Source organism: Cervus canadensis, chromosome 20, assembly GCF_019320065.1.
Source record: "Cervus canadensis isolate Bull #8, Minnesota chromosome 20, ASM1932006v1, whole genome shotgun sequence".
In the NCBI taxonomy this organism is placed as follows: Eukaryota; Metazoa; Chordata; class Mammalia; order Artiodactyla; family Cervidae; genus Cervus; species Cervus canadensis.
Genome location: NC_057405.1, coordinates 53571915 through 53599014, shown reverse-complemented (window position 1 = coordinate 53599014; position 27100 = coordinate 53571915). Strand labels below are relative to the sequence as shown.

General features: G+C 36.5%; 1 protein-coding gene across 5 annotated transcripts in view; it reads left to right on the top strand.

Moving 5' to 3' along the window:
* Positions 1-25943, top strand: part of HACE1 (HECT domain and ankyrin repeat containing E3 ubiquitin protein ligase 1) — a 117510-nt gene extending 91567 nt beyond the window's left edge. For all 5 annotated transcript variants that reach the window (XM_043439088.1, XM_043439087.1, XM_043439090.1 and 2 more), the window contains 5 exons: positions 4820-4951; positions 11409-11507; positions 11784-11854; positions 23696-23809; positions 24604-25943. In XM_043439088.1, coding sequence (XP_043295023.1) covers positions 4820-4951; positions 11409-11507; positions 11784-11854; positions 23696-23809; positions 24604-24706 — 519 coding nt within the window. In that variant the 3' untranslated portion in view covers positions 24707-25943. The remainder of the gene's footprint in view (positions 1-4819; positions 4952-11408; positions 11508-11783; positions 11855-23695; positions 23810-24603) is intronic.
* Positions 25944-27100: the final 1157 nt, after the last annotated feature.

Here is a 27100-nt window from a genome sequence, read left to right as displayed (position 1 = left end):
CAGGCGCCTTACTTGTCCCTTCCGGTTCTACCATCAAGGCAGGGTGGAGATGCACCAGGGGTAGACTCAATGTCATCCCAGAATGATTTAGTTCCTTACCACCAGGACCTTTGTTTGATTTGACTTTTTCCCTGATGCCATGCAGAGTGTAACAGAGTAGCTTTCCTGGAATGTTTCCCAAGCTAGTACTACTAGGGGAAGCATCTGTATTCTGTGTGCCTGTGCTCATGTCTGAGTCCAGTCCTGACCGCAGGAGAAGTGGTGAGTTATAAAGGGACAAACAACAATCAAGATGTCCCTTCTGAGTGTCATCACGCTAGTATATGTGATAGCAAAAGAGGTGGTGGAGGGTCGGCCAGCGAGGAAACAGTTTGTTTTTGTCTGCAAACTATTGGGCCAATCCTTCCAGTTCATTTCCACAGATTCCACAAAACACTGTATAAGGCGTTGAGACAAAAGCCATCAGAGAGCCTCCTCTGGTCCACTAAGAGCTAGTGCTACCAAAGGAAGAAGCCCGTTGCATTTCCAGTCTTACCAGATCCTGCAGTTCCTGATCTGTGTCCTCAAAAACCTCATGGTCACCAGCAGTGCTTCTTTTTTTTTTTTTTTTACCAGCAGTGCTTCTATCCACATAGATTGGACTCACTTTCAGGTTGCTGGCCCCTGAGGCAGGGAGCCAAGAGAGTGACCTCTAGCCTGAGAGACATTCCTGGAGCTAGAGCTCTGCCTCATTCCCAAACATGCTCTTGTAACTTTGGGCTCCTGGCAAGTCTAGGTGCGTTCATACATGGGGTCTAAGTAAAAGTACATAGTAACAGCAAAGTCTATGATCTGACAGATTAGGTTAGTAGTTCTCCGGGAAAGACCAAGATTTCTCCATATTTAAATTAATATGGAGACTGGGATTTGAAGGAACTGATTTTTCACAAACTGATATCAATAACTATGGACCAGAGCTACAAAAATAAGTGTGGGAAAAGTATATTTGTGAAAACTAATTTTTTAAAATAGAATGTATGTGGAAAAATAGGAATTAATTGATAGAAAAGTATGTACTATTCAGATAAATATGGAATGCAGTGGCAAATTAAAATAGATAAAACTATACTTGAGCAGTTCATGCTTCATAATTTGAGGTGTTGATTAATGACTCAAGTGAATAGTACCTTAAGATAACAAAAGCAAAATCTCTTGAGAGAAATATATAATTAATGAATGGAGCAGAAAAATTTTTAGTATTTTCATTAAGCAGTTTAGTTAGAGCAGACATCAATTAAAAGATAATTATGTGTTAGTGCAAAAATCATTGGTAGTTATTATGTGTATATTTTATTTCTTAGATTGGATCCTGAAGATTCAGTTTGTGTTTCTATTTGATTGGCACACATTTCTATGTCCCCCTCTCTCTAAATACCTGGATGTTACTTGTAGAATCTGATTAATTCCTATTCAATGGAGAAAAACCTTTGGGTGGTTGGGAGTGAGATTTGGAGTGAGAGTAGATTGGTAGCATGGTATATAGATGGTAATAGATGGTAGCTTTTCTCATGCCAGATTGCAGAAGGAGCCATGCAGGGTTGGAGGAAGCTGTGAGCAATCCATTGTGACATTTCTGTAGCTCTGAGATGTATGAAGAATTCATAGCTGGAGTCATGTACAACGTGTTGGCTCAGTGCCTGTGGGAATTTTTTAGGGGTTGAGGGTAACAGTGTCAGATTAATAACCCCCAAAAAAAGATTAAAAGAAGGGGCCTAAAATAGGCTTTCTCTCTGTGTATTTAGAACATTCGTTCCTGGGAGGTGAGAACTATATACATATTGCTTTTAATTCTTGAAGTTTCACCTAGATGGGTAATAATGGGAACTGGCAACCCACTCTGGTATTCTTGCCTGGAGAATTCTGTGGACAGAGGAGTCTGGTGGGCTGCATTCCATGGAGTCACAAAGAGTCGGACATGACTGAGCTATTAACACACACATGCACGAATAATAACAATGATAGGGTTTATATACAGAGAGATATGGTCATTCACTTTGATCTGAGCCAAAATACATTTTTTACTGCTAGTTAAATTTTAAGTGACACTATTCTTGATAATGTATATTTTAAATGTGTCAAAATAGCTTACTGTAACTCAGAATGTTGTTGTTTAACTCAGAATAGGCTGCACTTAATTGAGTCATTTGATCAAGTTCAAAGTGTGTTTTAAATGAATTTATTGAATGTATATTCATCATGTTATTTGTTGAACAGAAAGCAGCAGCCACATTTTTAAGAGCCGAGGATCAGTTCAGTTCAGTTCAGTTGCTAAGTCCTGTCTGACTGTTTGCAACCGCATGGACTGCAGCACGCCAGGCCTCCCTGTCCATCACCAACTCCTGGAGTTTACTCAAACTCATGTCCATTGAGTCGGTGATTCCATCCAACCATCTCATCCTCTGTCGTCCCCTTCTCCTCCCGCCTTCAATCTTTCCCAGCATCAGGGTCTTTTCAAATGAGTCAGCTCTTCACATCAGGTGGCTAAACTATTGGACTTTCAGCCTCAACATCAGTCCTTCCAATGAATATCCAGGACTGATCTCCTTTAGGATGGACTGGTTGGATCTCCTTGCAGTCCAAGGGACTCTCAAGAGTCTTCTCCAACACCACAGTTCAAAAGCTTCATTTCTTCTGTGCTCAGTTTTCTTTACAGTCCAACTCTCACATCCATACATGACCACTGGAAAAACCATAGCTTTGACTAGACGGACCTTTGTTGGCAAAGTAATGTCTCTGCTTTTTAACATGCTGTCTAAGTTCGTCATAAATTTCCTTCCAAGGAGTAAGCGTCTTTTAATTTCATGGCTGCAGTCACTATCTGCAGTGATTTTGAAGCCACCAGAAATAAAGTCAGCCACTGTTTCCACTGTTCCCCCATCTATTCGCCATGAAGTGATGGGACTGGATGCCATGATCTTAGTTTTCTGAATGTTGAGCTTTATCCCAACTTTTTCACTCTCCTCTTTCACTTTCATCAAGAGGCTCTTTAGTTCTTCGTTTTCTGCCATAAGGGTGGTGTCATCTGCATATCTGAGGTTACTGGTATCTCTCCTAGCAGTCTTGATTCCAGCCTGTGTTTTATCCAGCCCAGCGTTTCTCATGATGTACTCTGCATATAAGTTAAATAAGCAGGGTGACAATATACAGCCTTGACATACTCCTTTTCCTATTTGGAGCCAGTCTGTTGTTCCATGTCCAGTTCTAACTGTTGCTTCTTGACCTGCATACAGATTTCTCAAGAGGCAGGTCAGGTGGTCTGGTATTCCTATCTCTTTCAGAATTTTCCACAGTTTATTGTGATCTAGACAATAAGCTTTGGCATAGTCAATAAAGCAGAAATAGATGTTTTCTGGAACTCTCTTGCTTTTTCAATGATCCATTGGATGTTGGCAATTTGACCTCTGGTTCCTCTGCCTTTTCTAAAACCAGCTTGAGCATCTGAAAGTTCACGGTTCAAGTATTAATGAAGCCTGGCTTGGAGAATTTTGAGCATTACTTTACTAGCATGTGAGATGCGTGCAATTGTGCGGTAGTTTTAGCATTCTTTGGCATTGCCTTGCAAAGAGTCGGACACGACTGAGCGACTGAACTGAACTGAACTGGCATTGCCTTTCTTTGGGATTGGATGAAAACTGACCATTTCAAGTTCCGTGGCCACTGCTGAGTTTTCCAAATTTGCTGACATTGAGTGCAGCACTTTCACAGCATCATCTTTTAGGATTTGAAATAGCTCAACTGGAATTCCGTCCCCTCCACTAGCTTTGTTCGTAGTGATGCTTCCTAAGGCCCACTTGACTTCACATTCCAGAATGTCTGGCTCTAGGTGAGTGATCACACCATCGTGATTATCTGGGTCATGAAGATCTTTTTTGTACAGTTCTTCTGTGTATTCTTGCCACCTCTTCTTAATATGTTCTGCTTCTGTTAGGTCCATACCATTTCTGTCTTTTATTGTGTCCATCTTTACATGAAATGTTCCTTTGGTATCTCTTTTCTTGAAGAGGTCTCTAGTCTTTTCCATTCTATTGTTTTCCTCTATTTCTTTGCACTGATCACTGAGGAAGAGCTGAGGATATATACTGGTAAACAAAACAGAACCTCTGCTTGCAGAGAGATTACAGTCTAATGAGACATTTAAGAAAAAATAAAGCAGTAAGTATACAGACGGTGAGATCTGAACAAGCTGTGTTTGGGGGACAGAGTGAGGGAACAAAGGGGAAAGTGGAAGGAAATGAGATGAGAGTGTAAGGCAGAGGTTGGGTCGTTTGGGGCCTTATGGACTAGGGAAGGAATTTGGACTTTACTCCAAGTGTCATGGGAAGTCATTGGAGGGTTTTTGAAAAGAGGGTTATGTGATCTGAATTATATATATACACACATAGTTTAAAAAGTCACTGTGATTTGGAGAGGAAGCCATACAGAGGCAAGCATGGCAGCAGTGACCCAGGTAGTCTGATGTCCAGGCGAGAGATGGTAATGGCTTGGACCAGGGTGCCACAAGAGGAGGTGATGCCACAAGGCCTGACTGAGAATGTTTTTTGAAGATGGAGGTGATAGCACTCGCTGACAGAAGGTGTGAGAGAAACCTGGGTGATTGACTCCTAGGATTTTGGCCTAAACAGCTTAGTGAACGATAGATTACTGTTTTGCTGAGATGTGTGAACATTGGTGCCAAATTAATTCTAAACCTTTATTTCTAAAATGAGAAATGGTCAGTAGTATCTTAAGTATGTGAAATTAAAAAAAAAAAAATAATCGCAGAAACCTTTTTTTTTAATAGGCGGAGTACGTCCAGCTTGTCACTGAACTTCGAATGACAAGAGCCATTCAGCCTCAGATCAATGCTTTTTTACAGGGCTTTCATATGTTCATTCCACCGTCCCTCATACAACTTTTTGATGAATACGAATTGGTAAGGAAAAGCATCAGTTCTTTTGCTGTTACAACACAAAACTCCATTTGATGTAATTTAGAAATAATTTTATTGGAGAAGAACATGGCAACCCACTCCAGTGTTCTTGCCTGGAGAATCCCAGGGACGGTGGAGCCTGGTGGGCTTCCATCTATGGGGTCGCACAGAGTCGGACACGACTGAAGCGACTTAGCAGCAGCAGCAGCAGCAGAAATAATTTTAGTGCACAATAATGAATGGAATAAAGTAGAAGATATGGTAAACCATTAAAATGTTCATGTTTAGGGAGTTGTAAGATTTGTGATTGTGCTTCTCTAAAGGTTAATAACTAGGTTAGCAGTTCTTAATGAGAAGTAGAGTATAGGTGGTGATTAACAAAAATGGAATATATTTCCAAAGTGTTCCACATGGGAGATGATGAAGGCCAGTCTTCCCAGAGACATTGTTTATATTATTTCTGAATTTTTTTATTTGGTAAAGGAAACTTCTTGTACTTCCCAAAAGAAAAATTGATAGAAGAATTTTCTTGTTATATTTATGTTATCTTCTCCAACTTATTTCATCATATATATAAGTTAGTAATTTTCTATCTTAAGTCTGTATGGAGTCCACTGTCTTTGCTTGCCTCTAGTCTCTAATGAATGTTTGTTTTGCTTCTTTAATTTGCCTGCTTTTTACTGTGATCTATGTCTGCATTTTCCCCCATTTCTTTTCCTCTCTTTTATTTTTGGTGTTAAATTATTTTCAAACTCTTGAGTTATCTAACGTCTTAATAAAACCATACAATGTTTTAAATAGAGTATAGCTGTTATCTTAGTTTAAAAAGTATAATTTGGAATAATAAAGTTTAGGTCGATGGAAAAGAATTCATTGGTTTTTATTCTGTCTCACGAGTTAGTTTCACCCTGTGCCTTTCATTTTAATACATGAATAAATACATTGGTGTGTACTGGTTAATTTTACATATAGCAGTATTTTGAATTTATCACTCATAGTATATCATAATATAGTAGTGGAGAAAATTTAATAAATAATGTGAAAGGCCATGGTGACTTAGTTTCACTAACTATCAGCTTTGAGTGTTTGTCCCTGTTTTTAGATTTAGGACGAATGGTTTTCTTTAGCATAGGAGCATATAGTTTTTGCATACCCATAAGAGTTACTATTTTTAGCATTCAAAAATGAAGGTGTACTTATGAGTTATTAAACAGAAAATTATATTATTTTTCTGGACCAGTGTATAAAAAACAAATAGCAACAATACAGATAATTGACAAAAACTTTGTCTCATAATTTATTGATGCTGATAAGTTTTATGAAACTTCTTATTGAGTTACAGTATACATGAGAAAAGTATAACCTAACCCTAACATGCTATAAATATATAGCTTGATGAATTTTCACACTTTGTACACCCATGAAATAGCATCCGGATCAAGAAACTGAGAAATCCTAATACCCTAGATCCTTCTCATGTTTTCTTCCAGTCACTTTCCCCTCATGGGTATCCACTCTCCTGATTTGTAATGATATAGGTTAGGTTACCTATTTTTGAACTTAATGTAAACAGAATAGTCACCTAGAATATGTCTGACTTCTTTAGCACAACTTTTTTTTTTTTTTCATGTTTCTGGTTTTTTTTTTTTTTTTAATTAGTTGGAGGCTAATTACTTCACAACATTTCAGTGGGTTTTGTCATACATTGATATGAATCAGCCATAGATTTACACGTATTCCCCATCCCGATCCCCCCTCCCACCTCCCTCTCCACCTGATTCCTCTGGGTCTTCCCAGTGCACCAGGCCGGAGCACTTGTTTCATGCATCCCACCTGGGCTGGTGATCTGTTTCACCATAGATAATATACACAGCACAACTTTTTGTTTGTGAGAATACTTTGTACTGTTGCATGCAGTTGTAATGTGTTCCTTTTCATTGCTCTATAGTACTTCACTGTGTCAGTCTACTTTTTTTTTTCTGTCCTTTCTACTCTTGGTGAACATTTGGTGGGTACTTTTCAATTTCAGACTGTTTAAACTGGTTCTGCTACAAACACTAGTACATGTCTTTAGGAGAACATACGTATGCATTCTGTAGATTATATGTCTTGGAGTGGAATTGCTGGGATTTCGGTTATGCATTTATTCCATTAGAATAGATACTAGCAAGTAGTTTTCCAAAGTATTGTGTCAGTTTACACTCCCACCAACAGGTATAAGAGTTCTGGGTATTCTGTATCCTAGCCAGCTTTTGTTATTTCTCTGTCTTTTTTTATTTTTACCATTCTGGTGTAGAGTATTGGTATTTCTTTATGATTTTAATTTGCATTTCCCGGATGATCAGTGAGATTGAGTATATTTTATATGTTTATTGGCCATTTATATATTCTGATTTTGAAGTGTTTATTGACGTAATTTGTTTTTCTGTTGCATTCTTTGTTGTTTTTTTTTTCTTTTCTTTTTTACACTGATTTGTAGACGTCTTGAGGAGAAGGAAATGGCAGCCCACTCCAGTATTCTTGCCTGGAGAATCCTGTGAGCAGAGGAGCCTGGTGGGCTGCTGTCCATGGGGTTGCACAGAGTCGGTCACAACTGAAGGGACTTAGCATGCATGCATTGGAGAAGGGAATGGCAACCTACTCCAGTATTCGTGCCTGGAGAATCCCAGGGACAGAGGAGCCTGGTGGGCTGCCATTTTTGGGGTTGCACAGAATCGGACACGACTGAAGTGACTTAGCAGCAGCAGTAGGAGTCTTCATATAATCCCTTATAGGAGTCTTTGTTAGATATATGTATTGTGAATACCTTCTTTTCTGGTGTCTTACAATTTTTAGATTTAACACAGTTCAGTTTACTATTTGTTCTATCTTTTTTTGTTTTAAATGAATGGAACTTTTGTGTCCTGTTTAAGAAATTATTTCTTATTCCAAGGTCATGAAAGTATTTTCTGTTTCCTTCTGAATATTTAATTCCTTTTCTTTCACTTTTGAGTCTGTTACTGGTAAGTTTTTAATTGTGGTTCACATATTAGAAGGTAGGTCAGGATTCCTAGTCTGTCTTAGACTCTGGCTATACTAAGTAAGCTGATTCAGATGGTGGGATTGTCTGGGAAGAGCACTGTTGTTGGCATGACACTGGCTTATGCAGTAATGATGATGATGATGATTATTAAACACTTAGTATTTGCCAGGTACTTCATGTGTATTAACTTTTAAAACCTTCACATCAGACCCCTTCACATCATGTGTTATTCTCATTTTATAGATGAGGAAAACTAGGCCAAAGAAGGTATGGGACTTGCCCACATTCACAGAGTATGTGTTACAGCCAGACGGTGAACCATGTTCTCTGACTCATAGCCCAGTCTCTCCATCAGTATTGCCTCTCAGTGGTGTGAGTTACAAATGAGACTTGGATTTGGAACCTTTTTTGTGACTTGTGTGTCTTTCACAGGAAAGGGCTCTAGAGGCTACACTGGGATAGGAAACTTTTTTTTTTTTTAAAGTTGGCTAAAATATCTAAGTTCATTTCATCTAAGTTCATGGCATAAACATGTTCATCAGAATTAAAGATACAGGTTAGATTCTAGAGTCTTCATGAAAAGAAAGTATCTAGTAGCATCAATGTCCTTACAAATTGAGATGTATTCATCAATTTGTGGACAGAATGCAGTCTCACGTCACGAGATGATCATCAGGTTCAAAAATGGTGACAACATTGTTGTGATTACTATATCTATAGTATTATTACAGTTGAAGGGTTCCTCAAATGTCTGAGGTACTGTCCTGCCATCCTGTGCTGCTTATGAGTTTATCCGTGGTGGTACCAGGATATTAAAACGCTGAGCCATGTGAATATGAGGTAAACTAAAGGCTGTGAACACTCGCATGACTCAGTTTCTGACTGTTAGTTTTTGGGATATATATTTTGTACCCAATTCCAAAAGATCAATTGTTTTGTCATATTTAAAAAAATAATAAATTGTTGATTTGGACTAAAGTCTTTTGCTATATGTATATGTATTGATACTTTTTATTGTGTACTTCCAATTTCATCTTCTTTTAGTCAACTTAATAACTTCCCCCCCCCAGTGTTAAATGAGCTAATAAGGATATTTTGTTCCCGTCACAAAATCATAACATATGATGTTCGTGAAATACTTCAAGTTCCTTGAGAGAATATAGTCTCATTTTTATTCACAATTATTAACAATGAAAGCATACTCAATATTATTAAAAGCTTATCTTCAGCCTAGAAGGGAAGAGGATTAAACCCATGGATTGTGAGAAACATGTAACAATCATCCATATTCCTTTTTTGGCAGATCTGTATCAGGGTAGCGCCAGGGAACAGAATTTCCCTAGATGGCTCAAATAAAGAAACTTTAATAAAGGAACTTACAGAGGCATGGGTAGGTTAAGAATAAACAAGATATGCTTGAGGCATCCAGAGAATAGCAACAGGAGAAAGCCTTTATCATCCCTAAATTGAAGACACATGGAGGAATTGCTGTGAGGAGCCCTGTGTGAGTCTGAATCACCAGGTGGTAGCTATAGTTGAGGAGGCATAGCTGCTGCAAAGATGTACTGGAGAGGGAAGGAGCAGAATGTACTCTCACCTTCAGACTCCTGCCTGTTTCCCAGTGATGGAACCCAATCTGAGGCCAACAGGCAAGAGAGCCAGTCTGCAGGGATCAGCCACCTGGGGCACAGAATGTGCAAAGGAAGATGGAAAATGTATTTGGGGGTGGTAAATGGACCCTACCAGAATGCCTTCATCAGTTAAAGCATTTTATAATACTATGGTCAGCCAGTTTAGTTTGCTCAGTTGTGTCCAACTCTTTGCGACCCCATGGACTGCAACACGCCAGGCTTCTTTGTCCATCACCAACTCCTGGAGCTTGCTCAAACTCATGTCCATCAAGTCGGTGATGCCATCCAACCATCTTGTCCTCTGTTGTCCCCTTCTCCTCCTGCCTTCAACCTTTCCCAGCATCAGGGTCTTTTTCTAATGGGTCAGTTCTTCACATCAAGTGGCTAAAGTATTGACCATAGCCAAATACTTAGTAAGGAGGACTAAAAGACACCTTAGACAGGCAATTATTAAATTATTTGGTCTTAAGACCCCTTATAAGAAAAGAGTTTATGTTGGTTATAGTAATTGATATTTTAAATTTGAACAGAAATGTAAAATATTTTATTAGCTCATATAAGAATAACAATTCATTACATATTAACATAAATAAGATTTAAGAAATTAAAGCTAAAAGATAAATAAAATTATTTATTTTCCAGAATAAAACATAAATAGTGGGAAAGTATTATTGTTTTATATCTTTCCAAATTTAATGTCTGGCATCATAGAAGAAAATGGGTTCTCATAACTGTTTCTGCTTATAATCTGTTGTGAAATGTTTAACTGAAATGTATAGAGAAAATTCAGCCTCAGTTGGAAAAGGGCGAACCTTGCAGACTCCTTGAATAGATCTCAAACACCCAAGATTTCTCAGACACCACCCTATATCGACCTCCGTTAATCTTTTTCAGAGCACACTCTATATATATACCTTACATATTTTTGAGGAGGTGCTGTAGGAGAAGTGACTCTTTCTGTGCAATAACAAAATCTGCTGTTCTGGCTTGTCAGTGTTGAGTGTAGGCTAGTTATTGCCTTACTTTATTGAGTAAACCCATGCAACTGTGAGATATGGTTTGATTCAGAGTTGTGGACAAGCTTTTCTCATGTTCTGTTTTCACTTGAGGAATACTATGGTAAAATACTTTTGCCATTCTTAATTTCATTCTTAGTTATTTGATTGATATTTTGTTTGTTTGATGATCTTCCTGAAAAAAAGGATACCAAAAGTCATTAGTAGGAAAACTGCGGTTTTTTTCACCTTATGGAAATTTGACTTTAAAGGATTGGAATTATTTCATAATAGAGTTCCTCTAAGGCCTAAATCTGTTTTGATATTTTTAAAAATAACTTTTTATTATAACTTCTTTTTTCTAGTGATTAGAGTTTCTTGATCTTTTTATTTGCTTAACTCAGATTTATTTAGGTCTCTGTTGTTATTTCTATATTGAGAGTATAGTATCTTTATAAAAGTTAACAAATTCATAAAATATATATAAACCAAAAAGAATAATGTTCATAAAATTGTTGCACATATAAACTTGTGGCATATGTGTTTCTATATAAACATGAAGGATTATCGCTTATGTTTTAATTAAATTGTATTAGTGTAGCGACATCTCCACATCTCACAATATTTGTGATTATCAGTATCAAGGGTTCTCTACCATGTAGTACTTGTTACTGATAACATGCAGACACTATCACAGAAATAAATCAGTTTTACATGGGATTAGTTTCTAATTAAGACAAATTTGCTATTTAAATGTAATCTCTTTTTTCCCCCAAAGAAGATTAATGAAATATTTTTCTTCTTTCCCAAAGGAGCTACTGCTTTCTGGCATGCCAGAAATTGATGTGAGTGATTGGATAAAAAATACAGAATACACAAGTGGCTATGAAAGAGAAGATCCAGTTATTCAGGTAAAGTCTCTCTAGAGCTTAGAATGAAGTTAAGTTTAGCCATTTAATCTTATAAGCTTTTCAGCACTATTGAATGAAAACCTGTATTAATTAACAAAGTAAAGTTTTTCCCTAAATTCTTCTCAAGGGAATTCCATATGAAAGCTTTATATGAAGTCTTTTTTTATAAATGAGTTTCATAGAATAAAATATGCTTTATGAATATTGCATATTGCTCTGGTACTAAGAAGCCTACAATTGCTCTGAAATGTGAGTTTAGTTTTTTTTTGTTTTTAGTGGTTCTGGGAAGTTGTGGAAGATATTACTCCAGAGGAGAGAGTTCTTCTCTTGCAGTTTGTTACTGGCAGGTAAGAAGTGTTTTTATGATAATGTAGAAAGAATTTAATGTATTCCATTTCTAATGGATTAGAGGTAAGCAACTCAGAGTGAGTTATTACTCTGAATTGTTTGTTTCTCACCTCCTTTTTTATATTTTTAGACATGAAACAAAGGTTTATTTAGGCATTAAAGTTAAAATATATAGTAGTACCCAAAATATGTTTATTTAAGGTATAAAAAATTATTCCTGTCAGAACTGTCAACATATATATTATTTTGTAACTTGGTAGTCTTTTCAATCTGTAAGCCAATAATAGTAGCCAGTAGTTGTTGCTGGGATCACACACACACACACACACACACACACACACAGTACATATAATATCCATACACAGCATTTTTTCTTCAATTTTTGTCAAATTTTAATGTTCTAAGATTTGTGGCCTAAAAAGTAATTTGTGATACCATACATTGAAAAGTCTACGTTTGGAAACAATTAAACATCATCAATGTTAGAAAACTAAATGATTTAAATCTCTCTTAACTTATAGTTCTGAAAGATGTAAAAGAAAGGTGTGATTTTCATTCTTGATAACTTAGAATTTCATCTGTATCCTTCTGTTTATGAAAATATAGTTCAGTAGTTTCATTATAAATTTGCATGGTTCTTCTAAAAAAATTGGAACATCGAAAACTAAAAGAAATAAGAAAAACCATCACTTGCCAGCAATAACCATTATAAATAATTTGATATATTTATTTTTTACTACCTGTTTCAAATACATAGTGTAAATGTATGTCTATATTACATATATGTAACTTAAAGTCCGTTGTATTATTTTTTAAATTTTACTTATTTGTCTGCACTGCATTTTAGTGGTGGCGTGCAGGCTGTTTGATTTTTTTCACAGCATGCAGGTTCTTTAGTTGTAGCATGTGGGATCTAGTTCCCCAACCAGGAATCTAACCCAGGCCCCCTGCACTGAGAGCGCAGAGTCTTTGCCATTGGACCACCAGTGAAGTCCCCACTGTTTTATTTTTAAAGTAGTTTGTAACCATTCTAGAAAATTTGGAAAATGGAGAATATAGATAGGAGAAAATGAAAATCCCATTAAGTAATTACACTGTTCTTAGATAACACTATTAATATTTTGCTGAATTTTTTAGTTTTTTAAGTATGTAGTTAGAAAAATAGTTGGAGTTACAATGTATACCTAATTTTAAAGAATAAATAAAGCATTAATTAATCACAGATTATAGACTAAAAATATGAAATAAAATCTTGTCATTTTTTTGTTTACTTGGCTTCTTAGTGCCAAGAAATACCTAGAGATTTGAGTAATTTAATAAAAAGAGTTAAAAATTATTTTTTATATGTAGGAAGGTTAGACTAAAATTTTATAAAATCATCTCTTATCTCAGTCTCTTAATATAATCTATTTTGGTTATTCTTCCAGAGGTTTTCTGACATATACAAATTTTTATTTTTTAAAAGCATTGTTCCTCTTATAACTTTTGAATTTAGAAATATATTGTTTAAAATAGATTCATTTATAGATCTAATTTTTTAAATGGCTATCTATTCTTAAATCTATTGACCTCTCAGCAGACGTGAAGAGATACCTCATGTCCAAGGTAAGAGAAACCCAAGTAAGACAGTAGGTGCTAAGAGAGGGCATCAGAGGGCAGACAGACGGAAACCACGATCACAGACAACTAGCCAGTCTGATCACATGGACCACAGCCTTGTCTAACTCAATGTAAGCCATGCCGTGTGGGGCCACCCAAGATGGACGGGTCATGGTGAAGAGGTCTGACAGAATGTGGTCCACTGGAGAAGGAAATGGCAAACCACTTCAGTATTCTTGCCTTGAGAACCCCATGAACAGTATGAAAAGGCAAAAAGACAGGACACTGAAAGATGAACTCCCCAGGTCGGTAGGTGCCTAATATGCTACTGGAGATCAGTAGAGAAATAACTCCAGAAAGAATGAAGGGATGGAGCCAAAGCAACAACAACACCCAGTTGTGGATGTGACTGGTGATAGAAGCAAGGTCCAGTGCTGTAAAGAGCAGCATTGCATAGGAACCTGGAATGTCAGGTCCATGAATCAAGGCAAATTGGAAGTGGTCAAATAGGAGATAGCAAGAGCGAATGTTGACATTCTAGGAATCAGTGAACTAAAATGGACTGGATGGGTGAATTTAGCTCAGATGGCCATTACATCTACTACTGTGGGCCGGAATCCCTAAAAAGAAATGGAGTAGCCATGATAGTCAACAAAGAGTCCAAAATGCAGTACTTGGATGCAGTCTCCGAAATGACAGAATGATCTCTGTTTGTTTCCAAGGCAAACCATTCAGTGTCATGGTAATCCAAGTCTATACCCCGACCAGTAATGCTGAAGAAGCTGAACTTGAACGGTTCTATGAAGACCTACAAGGCCTTTTGGAACTAACACCCAAAAAAGATGTCCTTTTCATTATAGGGGACTGGAATGCAAAAGGAGGAAGTCAAGAAACCCCTGGAATAACAGGCAAGTTTGGCCTTGGAGTACAGAATGAAGCAGGGCAAAGGCTAAAAGAGTTTTGCCAAGAGAACACACTGGTCACAGCAAACACCCTTTTCCAACAACACAAGAGAAGACTCTGCACATGGACGTCACCAGATGGCCAAAACTGAAATCAGATTGATTATATTCTTTGCAGCCAAAGATGGAGAAGCTCTATGTAGTCAACAAAAATAAGACCAGGAACTGACTGTGGCTCAGATCATGAACTCCTTATTGCCAAATTCAGACTAAAATTGAAGAAAGTAGAGAAAACCACTAGACCATTCAGGTATGACCTAAATCAAATCCCTTATGACTATACAGTGGAAGTGAGAAATAGACTTAAGGGACTAGATCTGATAGACAGAGTGCCTGATGAACTATGGGCAGAGGTTTGTGACATTGTACAGGAGATAGGAATCAAGACCATCCCTAAGAAAAAGAAATTCAAAAAAGCAAAATGGCTGTCTGAGGAGACCTTACAAATAGCTGTGAAAAGAAGAGAAGCGAAAAGCAAAGGAGAAAAGGAAAGATATTCCCATTTGAATGCAGAATTCCAAAGAATAGCAAGGAGAAATAAGAAAGCCTTCCTCAGCGATCAATGCAAAGAAATAGAGGAAAACAGTAGAATGGGAAAGACTAGAGATCTCTTCAAGAAAATTAGAGATTCCAAGGGGACATTTCATGCAAAGATGGGTTCAATAAAGGACAGAAATGGTATGGACCTAATCGAAGCACAAGATACTGAGAAGAGGTGGCAAGAATACACAGAAGAACTCTACAGAAAAGATCTTCATGACCCAGATAATCACGATGGTGTAATCACTAACCTAGAGCCAGACATCCTGGAATGTGAAGTCAAGTGGGCCTTAGGAAACATCACTACGGACAAAGCTAGTGGAGGTAATGGAATTCCAGTTGAGCTCTTTCAAATCCTAAAAGATAATGCTGTGAAAGTGCTGTACTCAATATGCCAGCAAATTTGGAAAACTCAGCAGTGGCCACAGGACTGGAAAAGGTCAGTTTTCATTCCAGTCCCTAAGAGATGGATGAAACTGGAGCCCATTATACAGAGTGAAGTAAGCCAGAAAGATAAAGAACATTACAGCATACTAACACATATATATGGAATTTAGAAAGATGGTAACGATAACCCTATATGCAAAACAGAAAAAGAGACACAGATGTACAGAACAGACTTTTGGACTCTGTGGGAGAAGGCGAGGTGGGATGTTTCAAGAGAACAGCATGTATATTATCTATGGTGAAACAGATCACCAGCCCAGGTGGGATGCATGAGACAAGTGCTCGGGCCTGGTGCACTGGGAAGACCCAGAGGAATCGGGTGGAGAGGGAGGTGGGAGGAGGGGATCGGGATGGGGAATACGTGTAAATCTATGGCTGATTCATATCAATGTATGACAAAACCCAAAAAAAAAATAAATAAATAAATTAAAAAAAAAAAACAAACACAAACCATTACATGTTACTGTAACTAACTCAATTTCAAAAATAAATGTATTTTCTGAAAGATTAAAAAAAAAAAAAAAGAAAGGCAATGCCAAAGAATGCTCAAACTACCGCACAATTGCACTCATCTTACATGCTGGTAAAGTACTGCTCAAAATTCTCCAAGCCAGGCTTCAACAATACGTGAACCGTGAACTTTCAGATGTTCAAGCTGGTTTTAGAAAAGGCAGAGGAACCAGAGATCAAATTGCCAACATCTGCTGGATCAACGAAAAAGCAAGAGAGTTCCAGAAAAACATCTACTTCTGCTTTATTGACTATGCCAAAGTCTTTAACTGTGTGGATCACAATAAACTGTGGAAAATTCTGAAAGAGATAGGAATGCCAGACCACCTGACCTGACTCTTGAGAAACCTGTATGCAGGTCAAGAAACAACAGTTAGAACTGGACATGGAACAACAGACTGGTTTCAAATATGAAAAGGAGTATGTCAAGGCTGTATATTGTCACCCTGCTTATTTAACTTATATGCAGAGTACACTATGAGAAACGCTGGGTTGGAAGAAGCACAAGCTGGAATCAAGATTGCCGGGAGAAATGTCAATAACCTCAGATATGCAGATGACACCACCCTTATGGCAGAAAGCGAAGAAGAACTAAAGAGCCTCTTGATGAAAGAAAGAGGAGAGTGAAAAAGTTGGGATAAAGCTCAACATTCAGAAAACTAAGATCATGGCATCCAGTCCCATCACTTCATGGCAAATAGATGGGGAAACAGTGGAAACAGTGGCAGACTTTATTTCTAGGGGCTCCAAAATCACTGCAGATAGTGACTGCAGCCATGAAATTAAAAGACGCTTACTCCTTGGAAGGAAACTTTTGACCAACCTAGATAGCATATTAAAAAGCAGAGACATTACTTTGTCAACAAAGGTCCGTCTAGTCAAGGCTATTGTTTTTCCAGTGGTCATGTATGGATGTGAGAGTTGGACTATAAAGAAAGCTGAGTGCCAAGGAATTGATGTTTTTGAACTGTAGTGTTGGAGAAGACTCTTGAGAGTCCCTTGGACTGCAAGGAGATCCAGCCAGTCCATCCTAAAGGAGATCAGTCTGGATATTCATTGGAAGGACTGATGTTGTAGTGGAAAGTCCAATACTTTGGCCACCTGATGCGAAGAGCTGACTCATTTGAAAGACCCTTGATGCTGGGAAAGATTGAGGGCAGGAGGAGAAGGTGATGACAGATGATGAGATGGTTGGATGGAATCACCAACTCAATGGACATAAGTTTGGGTAAACTCCAGGAGCTGGTGATGGACAGGGAGGCCTGGCTTGCTGCGCCTCATGAGGTCACAAAGAGTCAGACAGGACTGAGTGACTGAACTGAACTGAATGGATATTGTCCTTCATTGCTAAATTTTCCTGTTTATGAATAATGCTGAGCAAGTAAGGAATTTGTATGCTTTTTATACTGGCAGATCAGTTGATTATTATTTTTTTCAGTTCTTGTCTGGAGAACCTCAGGGACGGTGGATCCTGGTGGACTGCTGTCTGTGGGGTCGCACAGAGTCGGACACGACTGAAGTGACTTAGCAGCAGCAACAGTTTGATTATTTATAAATATAGGATAAGTAGGATAAGTATATAGGGAAAATTCTTAAAAGGGAAATTTTTGCATGCAGAGTATATAAATTTTTATAACTTTGAGATATTCCTCACGTAAACTTCAGAAAGATCCCATTATTGACATCAGCAGGGAATTAGAGTCCCTGTTTCTTATATTCTGTCAATGTAAGAAATAATCATTTTTATTTCCATAGTTTCTTATATGTTTACTTTGTATTGGAATAGATTTCCTGTCTTTATTTTTTTACATTATTCTACCATCATTTAAAAAAATTGTTTTTTAATGTCCCTAGATATGCAGATAGGGACATTTATAACTCTGCAAATATTTTTCCCAGTTTATCATTTGCCTTTTAATTTTATTAAGGTAGACATATAGATTTCCATATAGATTATAAATTTATAAAAATTCGATAATGAAGATTCTAAGTTAGGTTGCAAGTTGATTATTACTTTCCTTACTTTTTTTTTTTTTAATATATTCTTCCCTACTCACAAGATTTTGTATACTTATATGTTTTTCTACATTTTTTGGTAACATTTTTGTTTCTGTTTTTACATACCAGTTTTTAAGCCATCTGGACTTTATTTTGGTTTATGTTATAAGCCAGGGCTCTTTAATTTTTTTCTAAGTGGTTTATATTTAAATGCTGTTTAATAAATTACTATATTTTCCTTCATGATTTGGTTGGTATGAGCTTTTAAAATGCAGGAAATAATTATTCAAGTTCTTTAGTACTAAAATTGTTAGTTTGCTACTGTTATAGAATTAAAAACACTTGGATTAGTGATACACAATATGTCTCCTGGGCCTATAGTCATAGTTAGCAATACTGAAAAGAACTGCACATTTTGCTATTTAACTGATAGAGAAGTATAGTGGCAAATCCATTTAAACTGTGGTGCAGGATTTGGGCAAAGAGCAGAAGCCACGGAGGCTGAGGGGAAACTACATGGACCTCAGCTTTATCTTCAAGTGAAAAATCCACTTTTCAGCACTTGGTCAAAATGGAGTCCTTGCTTTGAATTTAACCAGAGTAAATCTTAAAGTTTTTTAAACCATAACTTTCCTTTTACACTAGACCCAGTAATCAATAGGTATAGTGTTTGCCCTTCTAGACCAAAACTATGTACTTTTCCCCTTTTTTGCACTTTCTGGAACATTCTGTTTATCCTTTAGATTGTAAAATGTCTTCTTCCATATCCATTATTTAATCTAGAACAATCTTACTGAAGAGCTGTAGGAGACTAGAGTTGTGTTCTAGTTGTAGGAGCAAGAATCTGTATCATCAGTAACTTTAAAGTATTTTTATGTTGCTGACAGTATTTTGTTTATCTACAGGACAGCCTTAAATTTCTAACTTTTGTTTCATTATCTGTTAGTAATGAATGTCAGACTATATGACTACTTTGTATAAAATAGAAATATGTCATTTTTATTAACTGTAATTTTACATTGTATAATTCAGGTGTCATAATACTCAACCAAAGACAGTTTCATTTATTTTTCTCATACATGCTTAAGCTTGATGAGCCATAATCTTAGCTTAAGATCCACTGGTTATTCAGGTAGGGGGCCCAGTCATTGTTTATAGTTTAGAAGAGGAGTAAGATTTCAGGTATTGTTTGTGAATATCAGTTTACAGAATATTTTCAGTCTAGATATTAAAATTGGAGGCTCACCTAATTTTTCAAAATTTATTTATATGAATTGTGATATTGAAATTCTGTGCTATAATTTGTGTAAGAATCAGTGTCAAGGCTCATTTTCTCACCTGTCCTGATGAAGTGGTATATTTGTATTTAAAATCTGCCTCTAATATCTTTCATCCCTTTTTATTTTTGGTCACCTTTGTTAATTTTTTAGGCAAAGGTTAATATGCATAGATAAACTAATGTTGAATTTTATTTCACTTTATTGACATATATATTCAGGTCTTTAGATATTCTCTTGCCCTAATTAGGAATTGCTCATATGTTAGGGTTTTGTTAGGAAGATTCAGGCATCCTTTTAACATTCACTTGAATTTCTAAGGTAAGTTTAGGCATTTCATCAATAAAGTATTTAATAGTATTTAATAGTGACCAAACTACTTCCTAGCTAGAAAAGAAAACTTTTAGTTTTAGAGATCTATTTCTATTGGATTGTTTTTTTTCTCTGTGAATATGTGCATATCATCTGTGAAATAAATATTAATAGAAAATCTTGGTGCATTATTTGACAATTTTTTTTAGTGTATGTGGTAAGATATATTTAACATTTAAATCATTTTTAAATGTACAGTTCTATGTACATTCACATTGTCATACAGCCATCACTTCCATTCATCTCCTGAGATTTTTCATTTTCTTCAGTTGAAATTGTGCCTATTAAACACTAACTTTCCATTTCCCATACCCCCTGTCTCTGGCAACCACCATTCTACTCTCTGTCTATATGAGTTTGATTACTTTAGGTCCCTTATAGGTAGAATCAATATGGTGCCTTTTTGTGATAGGCTTATTTCACTTAGCATAATGTCCTCAAGATTCATCCATAGTGTAGCATATGTCAGAATTCCCTTCCTTTTTAAGGGTGAATAGTATTCTGTTGTATGTGTTTACCGCATTGTGCTTATCCTTCCATCCATGGATGGTTACTTATGTTGCATCCACAATTTGGCTGTTGTAAGTAATGCTGTTATGAACGTGGCATATACAAAAATCTGAGTCTCTGCTTTCTGTTCTTTTGGATATATACTATAATCCTATGCTTAATTTTTTGAGAAACTGTCTTACTGTTTTCCATAGTTGGCTGCACTGTTTTATATTACCCTCAGCAGTTGCATAAGGGGCTTCAATTTCTGCATGTCCTTTCCCAAACTGTATTTTTTCTGATGCCTTTTTTTTTTTTAAAATAACTGTCATCTTAATACCTGTGAGTTAGACAGCTCAGTGTAGGTTTTTTTTTTAACATTAAAAAAAATCAATTTACTTCTTTTGGCTGTGCTGGGTCTTCACTGCTGCACAGGCTTTTCTGTAGCTGCAGGGATCAGGGGTTACTTGGTGGCTGTGGTGTGCAGGCTTCTCATTGCCATGCCTTCTCTCGTTGTGGAGCACGAGGTCTAAGGCATGCAGGCTTCAGCAGTTGTGGTGCATGTGCTCAGTAGCTGCAAGTCACAGGCTCTAGAGGACAGACTCAGTAGGTGTAGCACACGGGCTTAGTTTAAGCTCCTCAGCATGTGAGATCTTCCTGGACCAGGGATCAAACCCACTGGAAGGTGGACTCTACCACTGAACCACCAGCGAAGCCCTCAGCCCTCAGTGTGGTTTTGATATGCATTTCCCTAATGACAGGTGATTTTTGATTGAACATCTTTTGAATGCTTATAAGCCATTTGTGTATTTTCTTTGGAAAAATGTCTGTTTGAACCCTGTCCCTATTTTTTAAATTGGGTTTTTGTTGTTAAGTTGTAGGAGCTCTATATATTGGGTTGGGCAAAAAGTTCATTTGGGTTTTCCCGTAAGATATTGCAGAAGAAACTTAACGTACATTTTGGCCAATGTATTTTCTCAATATTGATTCCTTGTCATATTTATGATTTAAAAATATTTTCTCCTGTGGCTCACCTTTTCATTCAGTTCATGGTATCCTTTGGCACCCAAGTTTTAATTTTATGTCCAATTTATCTATTTTTCTTTTGTTGCCTGTGTCTTTGGTATCATATCCTAGAAATCATTACCAAATCCAGTGTCATAAAGCTTTTCCCCTGGATTTTCTTCTAAGAATTTTATAGGTTTACCTCTTCATTTAGTTCTCTGATTCATTTTGAGTTAACTGTATACGGTGTTAGGAAAAGGTCTAACTTCATTTTTTTGTAGTGAATATTCAGTTTTCTCAGCACAATTTGTTGAAAGGACTGTCCTTTTTCTGTTGAATGTTCTTAACACTCCTGTCAAAAATCATTTGGCTGTATATTTGAGGGTTTATTTTGAGGTTCTCCATTCTATTTCTGTCTTTATGTCAGTACGCACTGTTTTGATTACTGTAGATTTGTAGTTTAAATTTCAAAATTAGAAACTGTGAGACTTCTGACTTTGTTCACCTTTCTGTAGTCTCACTATGTTCAGTTCAGTCACTCAGTTGTGTCCGACTCTTTGAGCCCCCATAGACTGCAGCTCACCAGGCTTCCCTGTGCATCAACAACTCCCGGAGCTTACTGAAACCCATGTCCATAGAGTTGGTGATGCCATCCAACCATCTCATCCTCTGTTGTCCTCTTCTCCTCCCTCTTTCCCACCATCAGGAGCTTTTCAAATGAGTCATCTCTTCACATCAGGTGGCCAAAGTATTGGAGCTTCAACTTCAGCATCAGTTCTTCCAATGAATATTCAGGACTGATTTCCTTTAGGATGGACTGGTTGGATCTCCTTGCAGTCCAAGGGACTCTCAACAGTCTTCTCCAACACCACAGTTCAAAAGCATCAATTCTTTGGTGCTCAGCTTTGTTTATAGTCCAGCTCTCACATCCATACACGACTACTGGAAAACCATAGCTTTGACTAGACAAGACTTTTGTTGGCCAAGTAATGTCTCTGCTTTTTAATATGCTATCTAGGTTGGTCAAAACTTTCCTTCCAAGGAGTAAGCATCTTTTAATTTCATGGCTGCATGCACCATCACTGATTTTGGAGCCCAAGAAAATAAAATCTGCCACTGTTTCCCCATCTATTTGCCATGAAGTGATGGGACCAGATGGCATGATCTTAGTTTGCTGAATGTTGAGCTTTAGCCAACTTTTTCACTCTCCTCTTTCACTTTCATCAAGAGGCTCTTTAGTTCTTCTTCACTTTCTGCCATAAGGGCGGTGTCATCTGCATATCTGAGGTTATTGATATTTCTCCCGGTAATCTTGATTCCAGCTTGTGCTTCATCCAGGCAAGCATTTCTCATGATGTACTGTGCATATAAGTTAAATAAGCAGGGTGACAATATACAGCCTTGATGTACTCCTTTCCCGATTTGGAACCAGTCTGTTGTTCCATGTCCAGTTCTAACTGTTGCTTCTTGACCTGCATACAGATTTCTCAAGAGTCAGGTCAGGTGGTCTGGCATTCCCACCTCTTTCAGAATTTTCCACAGTTTGTTGTGATCTACATAGTCAAAGGCTTTGGCATAGTCAATAAAGCAGAAATAGATGTTTTTCTGGAACTCTCTTGCTTTTTCATTGATCCAGCAGATGTTGCCAATTTGATCTCTGGTTCCTCTGCCTTTTCTAAAACCAGCTTGAGCATCTGGAAGTTCACGGTTCACGTATTGTTGAAGCCTGGCTTGGAGAATTTTGAACAGTACTTTGCTAATGTGTGAGATGAGTGCAATTGTGTGGTAGTTTGAGCATTCTTTGGCATTGCCTTTCTTTGAGATTGGAATAAAACTGACCTTTTCCAGTCCTGTGACCACTGCTGAGTTTTCCAAATTTGCTGACATATTGAGTGCAGCACTTTCACAGCATCATCTTTCAGGATTTGAAATAGCTCAACTGGAATTCCATCACCTCCACTAGCTTTGTTCGTAGTGATGCTTCCTAAGGCCCACTTGACTTCACATTCCAGGACATCTGACTCCAAGTAAGTGATCACACCATCGTGGTTATCTGGGTCATGAAGATCTTTTTTGTATAGTTCTTCTGTGTATTCTTGCCACCTCTTCTTAATATCTTCTGCTTCTGTTATGTCCATACCATTTCTGTCCTTTATTGAGCCCATCTTTGCATGAAATGTCCCCTTGGTATTTCTAATTTTCTTGAAGAGATCTCTAGTCTTTCCCATTCTATTGTTTTCCTCTATTTCTTTGCATTGATCGCTGAGGAAGGCTTTCTTATTTCTCCTTGCTATTCTTTGGAACTCTGCATTCAAATGCATTCTCATTATGTCAGGTAACATTTAAAAAAATGCATCCAATGTAAATCTCTAGAAAGATAAGTGTAAAGAATTTTCTGGTTTTCCCACTGTGTAAAAGAATACAAAACAAAAACCTTTGAGCCTAGATATTTTTCACAGACAGGGAAATCATTTTGGATTGCACATAAAAGCCTCTGTTGCTTGAATTAATCAAGTGAACCATTTATTTATTCATCAAATATTTAATGAATGCTAGATATGAGTCATTTTTATAATTTGAAATATATCTATTTCAAAGATTTTTCTTGCATGGTTACAGCTTACTAGATATGAACTCTTAGTTCCAGGGTCCCACATGGTGGATTTGCTAATATCATGGGTGGAAGTGGATTGCAAAACTTCACAATTGCTGCTGTGCCATATACTCCAAATCTTCTACCTACTTCAAGCACATGGTATGTTAAATTGGTTTATTTAAATGCACTGTGAATTGTCTGATTAATTTTAAATGATCAAGGGTCTGACTGCTTATTGCTTCATTGAGAGGAAAATCTCAACAGTGATCTCTGTTCATTTTGTAATCACTGATAAAGAACTATATAGTAATAGTTTCTTGCCTTCCGCTTTGTAGGTAGGGAAAATGTTTGAGGAAACCACCTACTTATATTCTGTGTGTGCGTGCATGCTAAGTTGCCTCAGTTGTGTCTGACTCTTTGCGACTGTATGGACTGTAGCCCGCCAGGCTTCTTTGTCCATAGGATTCTCCAGGCAAGAATACTGGAGTCGGTTGCCTTGCTCTCCTCCAGGGATCTTCCCAACCCAGGGACCAAACCCATGTCTCTTTTGTCTCCTGCATCCGCAGGTGGGCTCTTTACCACTAGTGCCACCTGGGAAGCCCCACATATACTCTGATTGGATACATAGAGTTCAAATATCACTAAAGTTACACTCTCACAAGTATCACTGAGTTACGCCATCATTTCAAACTTAATTGCCCTATTGCTTATTTATTTTAGGCTGGAGGGAACTTATTTTTGTCTGGTACATTTGCATACTAAAGGAAACTGCAGTGCAGCAGGGTTTGGTGTTTTTTTTTCCTTTTTAAATACTACTTCAGGGTTTTCCAATTTGAATGCAAATTTGAGAGGGTGGTTTTATGTTAATTTTGAGTAGTGTTTTCACTTCTAGACAAAACAATAAAATATTTCAGAGCTTTCCTATTTAATAGTGGTATATTTTTCTTTTAAAGCATCAACATGCTCAAGTTACCTGAATACCCAAGCAAAGAAATACTCAAGGACAGGCTTCTTGTGGCACTGCATTGTGGCAGCTATGGTTACACAATGGCATGATGAAGTCTGGGAAATTCATCTGACCGCTGATGCGCAATTCAGAGTGGCAGAAGTAATTTAGGAAACTGTCAACAGAAAAGCAGCCCAAATGCAGCCCACAGGCAGGGCTGATGTTTGAAATTCATAAAGGATCAGGTTTTCTTTTTTTCTCTCTCACTTTCCCTTTTATGTTTTCTCAGTTTGTGATACAATTAGAAAATATAAAATCACAGTAGTTGTCATTTCAAAAATGCTAATTGAAAATAATAGAAACTGTCCTTTTTCACATTTCTTTAATCTTATCCAAGAGTGTGTTAAGGCAGCATCCTATTCTACATTCCACATCTCCTATGTAACTGTTATGTTAAAAAGGTGTTCTCTCTTTATTTTTCTATATAATAAATTGTATTAGGACATCCAGCCTGGTATGTCCTATTGCATGTAAAGTGCCATTTATATTTTGGAAAACTACTGTATAGAATGGGTTAATTTACATTGTGTATAAAGCCACAAATATGTATTTTCCCATATTGAATCTATATTGCAATGATGTTTTTTAGCTTTTCAGTATTTTAATATGTAAAGTTTAGACTGATGTGACTAATAAACAGCTGATGAAATGACATCTGATTTATATATTAAAGCCTTTGCTGTATTGTATGAATTATTGTCTCAAAGTTATTTTTATGCTTTGTTTTAATTATATTTAGATAAAGTAATATTTTACCATGTTTCTTTTCATTACTATTGTTTTATCTATGAACTGTAATGTCACATTTGAAAACATAATCCAGTGTGCAGATTACAATTTAAGTATGTAATTCTTCCTTAAATTTGCTTTTTATGGTTAAAATATTGAATTCAAGTGATATATACCTAATACAAAGCATTGGATTTTTAAATTTTAGGGTGGGCTAATCAGTTTTCTTTTGAAAAGACATATTTGAATAGTTACAGCATACCTTTTAAGGGGGAAGCAGGAACACTCCAACATTCAAAAATATTAATGGAGGAATTTGTAATGTTTAGGGCCTTGCCTCTGGAAACTAAAAATAGGCTATCGCGTGGCATCATTATTGGTAAAACGACTCTTATATGCATATTTTCTCATATATATGCAAATACAGCACCACTGTAGTTGTCACTGACAAATATAGACAATGTGTATATCAGTATAGACAAAATGTATATACGTGTACATAGGCTTGTATGTTGAAAAAAGCTTTGCTTTGCTAAGTTATAAAACTTCTTTAATACATGTTTTTGGTCCTCTTCCATTATTGTTGGTTTTTTTAATGTTAAGAAAACATGTTTCAACAGATTACATTAGAAACAAGGAAATCTCTTAAAATTACTAGTAGCTCTAAAATTAGAATTCAGATGCTTTATTTATAATAATTGAAGCTAGTAGTTTTTAAAACATTGGGTTTTGAAATTTTTGTACAAGAGGTCATTGCCTTCTAACTTCAAATAGGTTATTTAATATTATGTTGCTTATAATTTTAGTATTTATAAACATTTATTTCTGTTTATAATCATACATTGGCTTTGTCAGGCTGGTCCTTTTGCAGGTATTTATGGAGAGGAGATAATAAAACATTTACAAATCTCATGGTTTTATATCCATGAATTTGAATATTTTTATATAGAGCTAGCAATTTTAGAGTTTATTCTTTTATATTATCTTTAGTTTCTAAACTTTAAGAATTTAGTTAATATAAAAAGGTTTTATATGGATTAAAATTCCTATTTAAACTAGAGGCAGCAGGTCTTTAATTTATTCTGTTCCCACAATTTCTTCTGTAAGTAGATGAATATGTTGAATGCAAGTATAAAAAAGTGATTAGAGATTTTCTTCCCCTTTGGGTAAAAGATTACACTAATAGGAAAATAACTCTTACAACATGTGGTAATTTCATATAAGGAAGAAAACAGAGAAATACAGCATTTTACAGAAATGAAACTAGAAGGCAAAGGAGCGTATTGTAGGAAACTAATGAACACATCTGGGCAGGAGTAATATTATTGATACTATAATCATTATATCTATAATATGATTAAAGTAAGTCTAATTAAAGTTATTTGAGAGGATAGTGACCACATAGTTAATAAAAACCATCTTCTAATTCATCTAAAAACAAAAGGTAATATAATCTAATGAAATCTATGCTAAGCACAGCCAGTTGTGGTGATGTCTTTGTTGGCTTTGGTGGCAGAATGATAGCTTTAAACATAGGTTATGTGTTGGAGGCTCACAGATAATTCCCACTCACACATGGGTTTTGTTTGTCATGCCAATTGTAAATGTTGAATAAGTTGTCAACATTTTAAAAAATCAGGAGATTTCGCTTAGAAGTCAGTATTTTTGATTTTTGGGAAATGAGATAATTTACTGTTGGGCAGAGATTCCCTAGA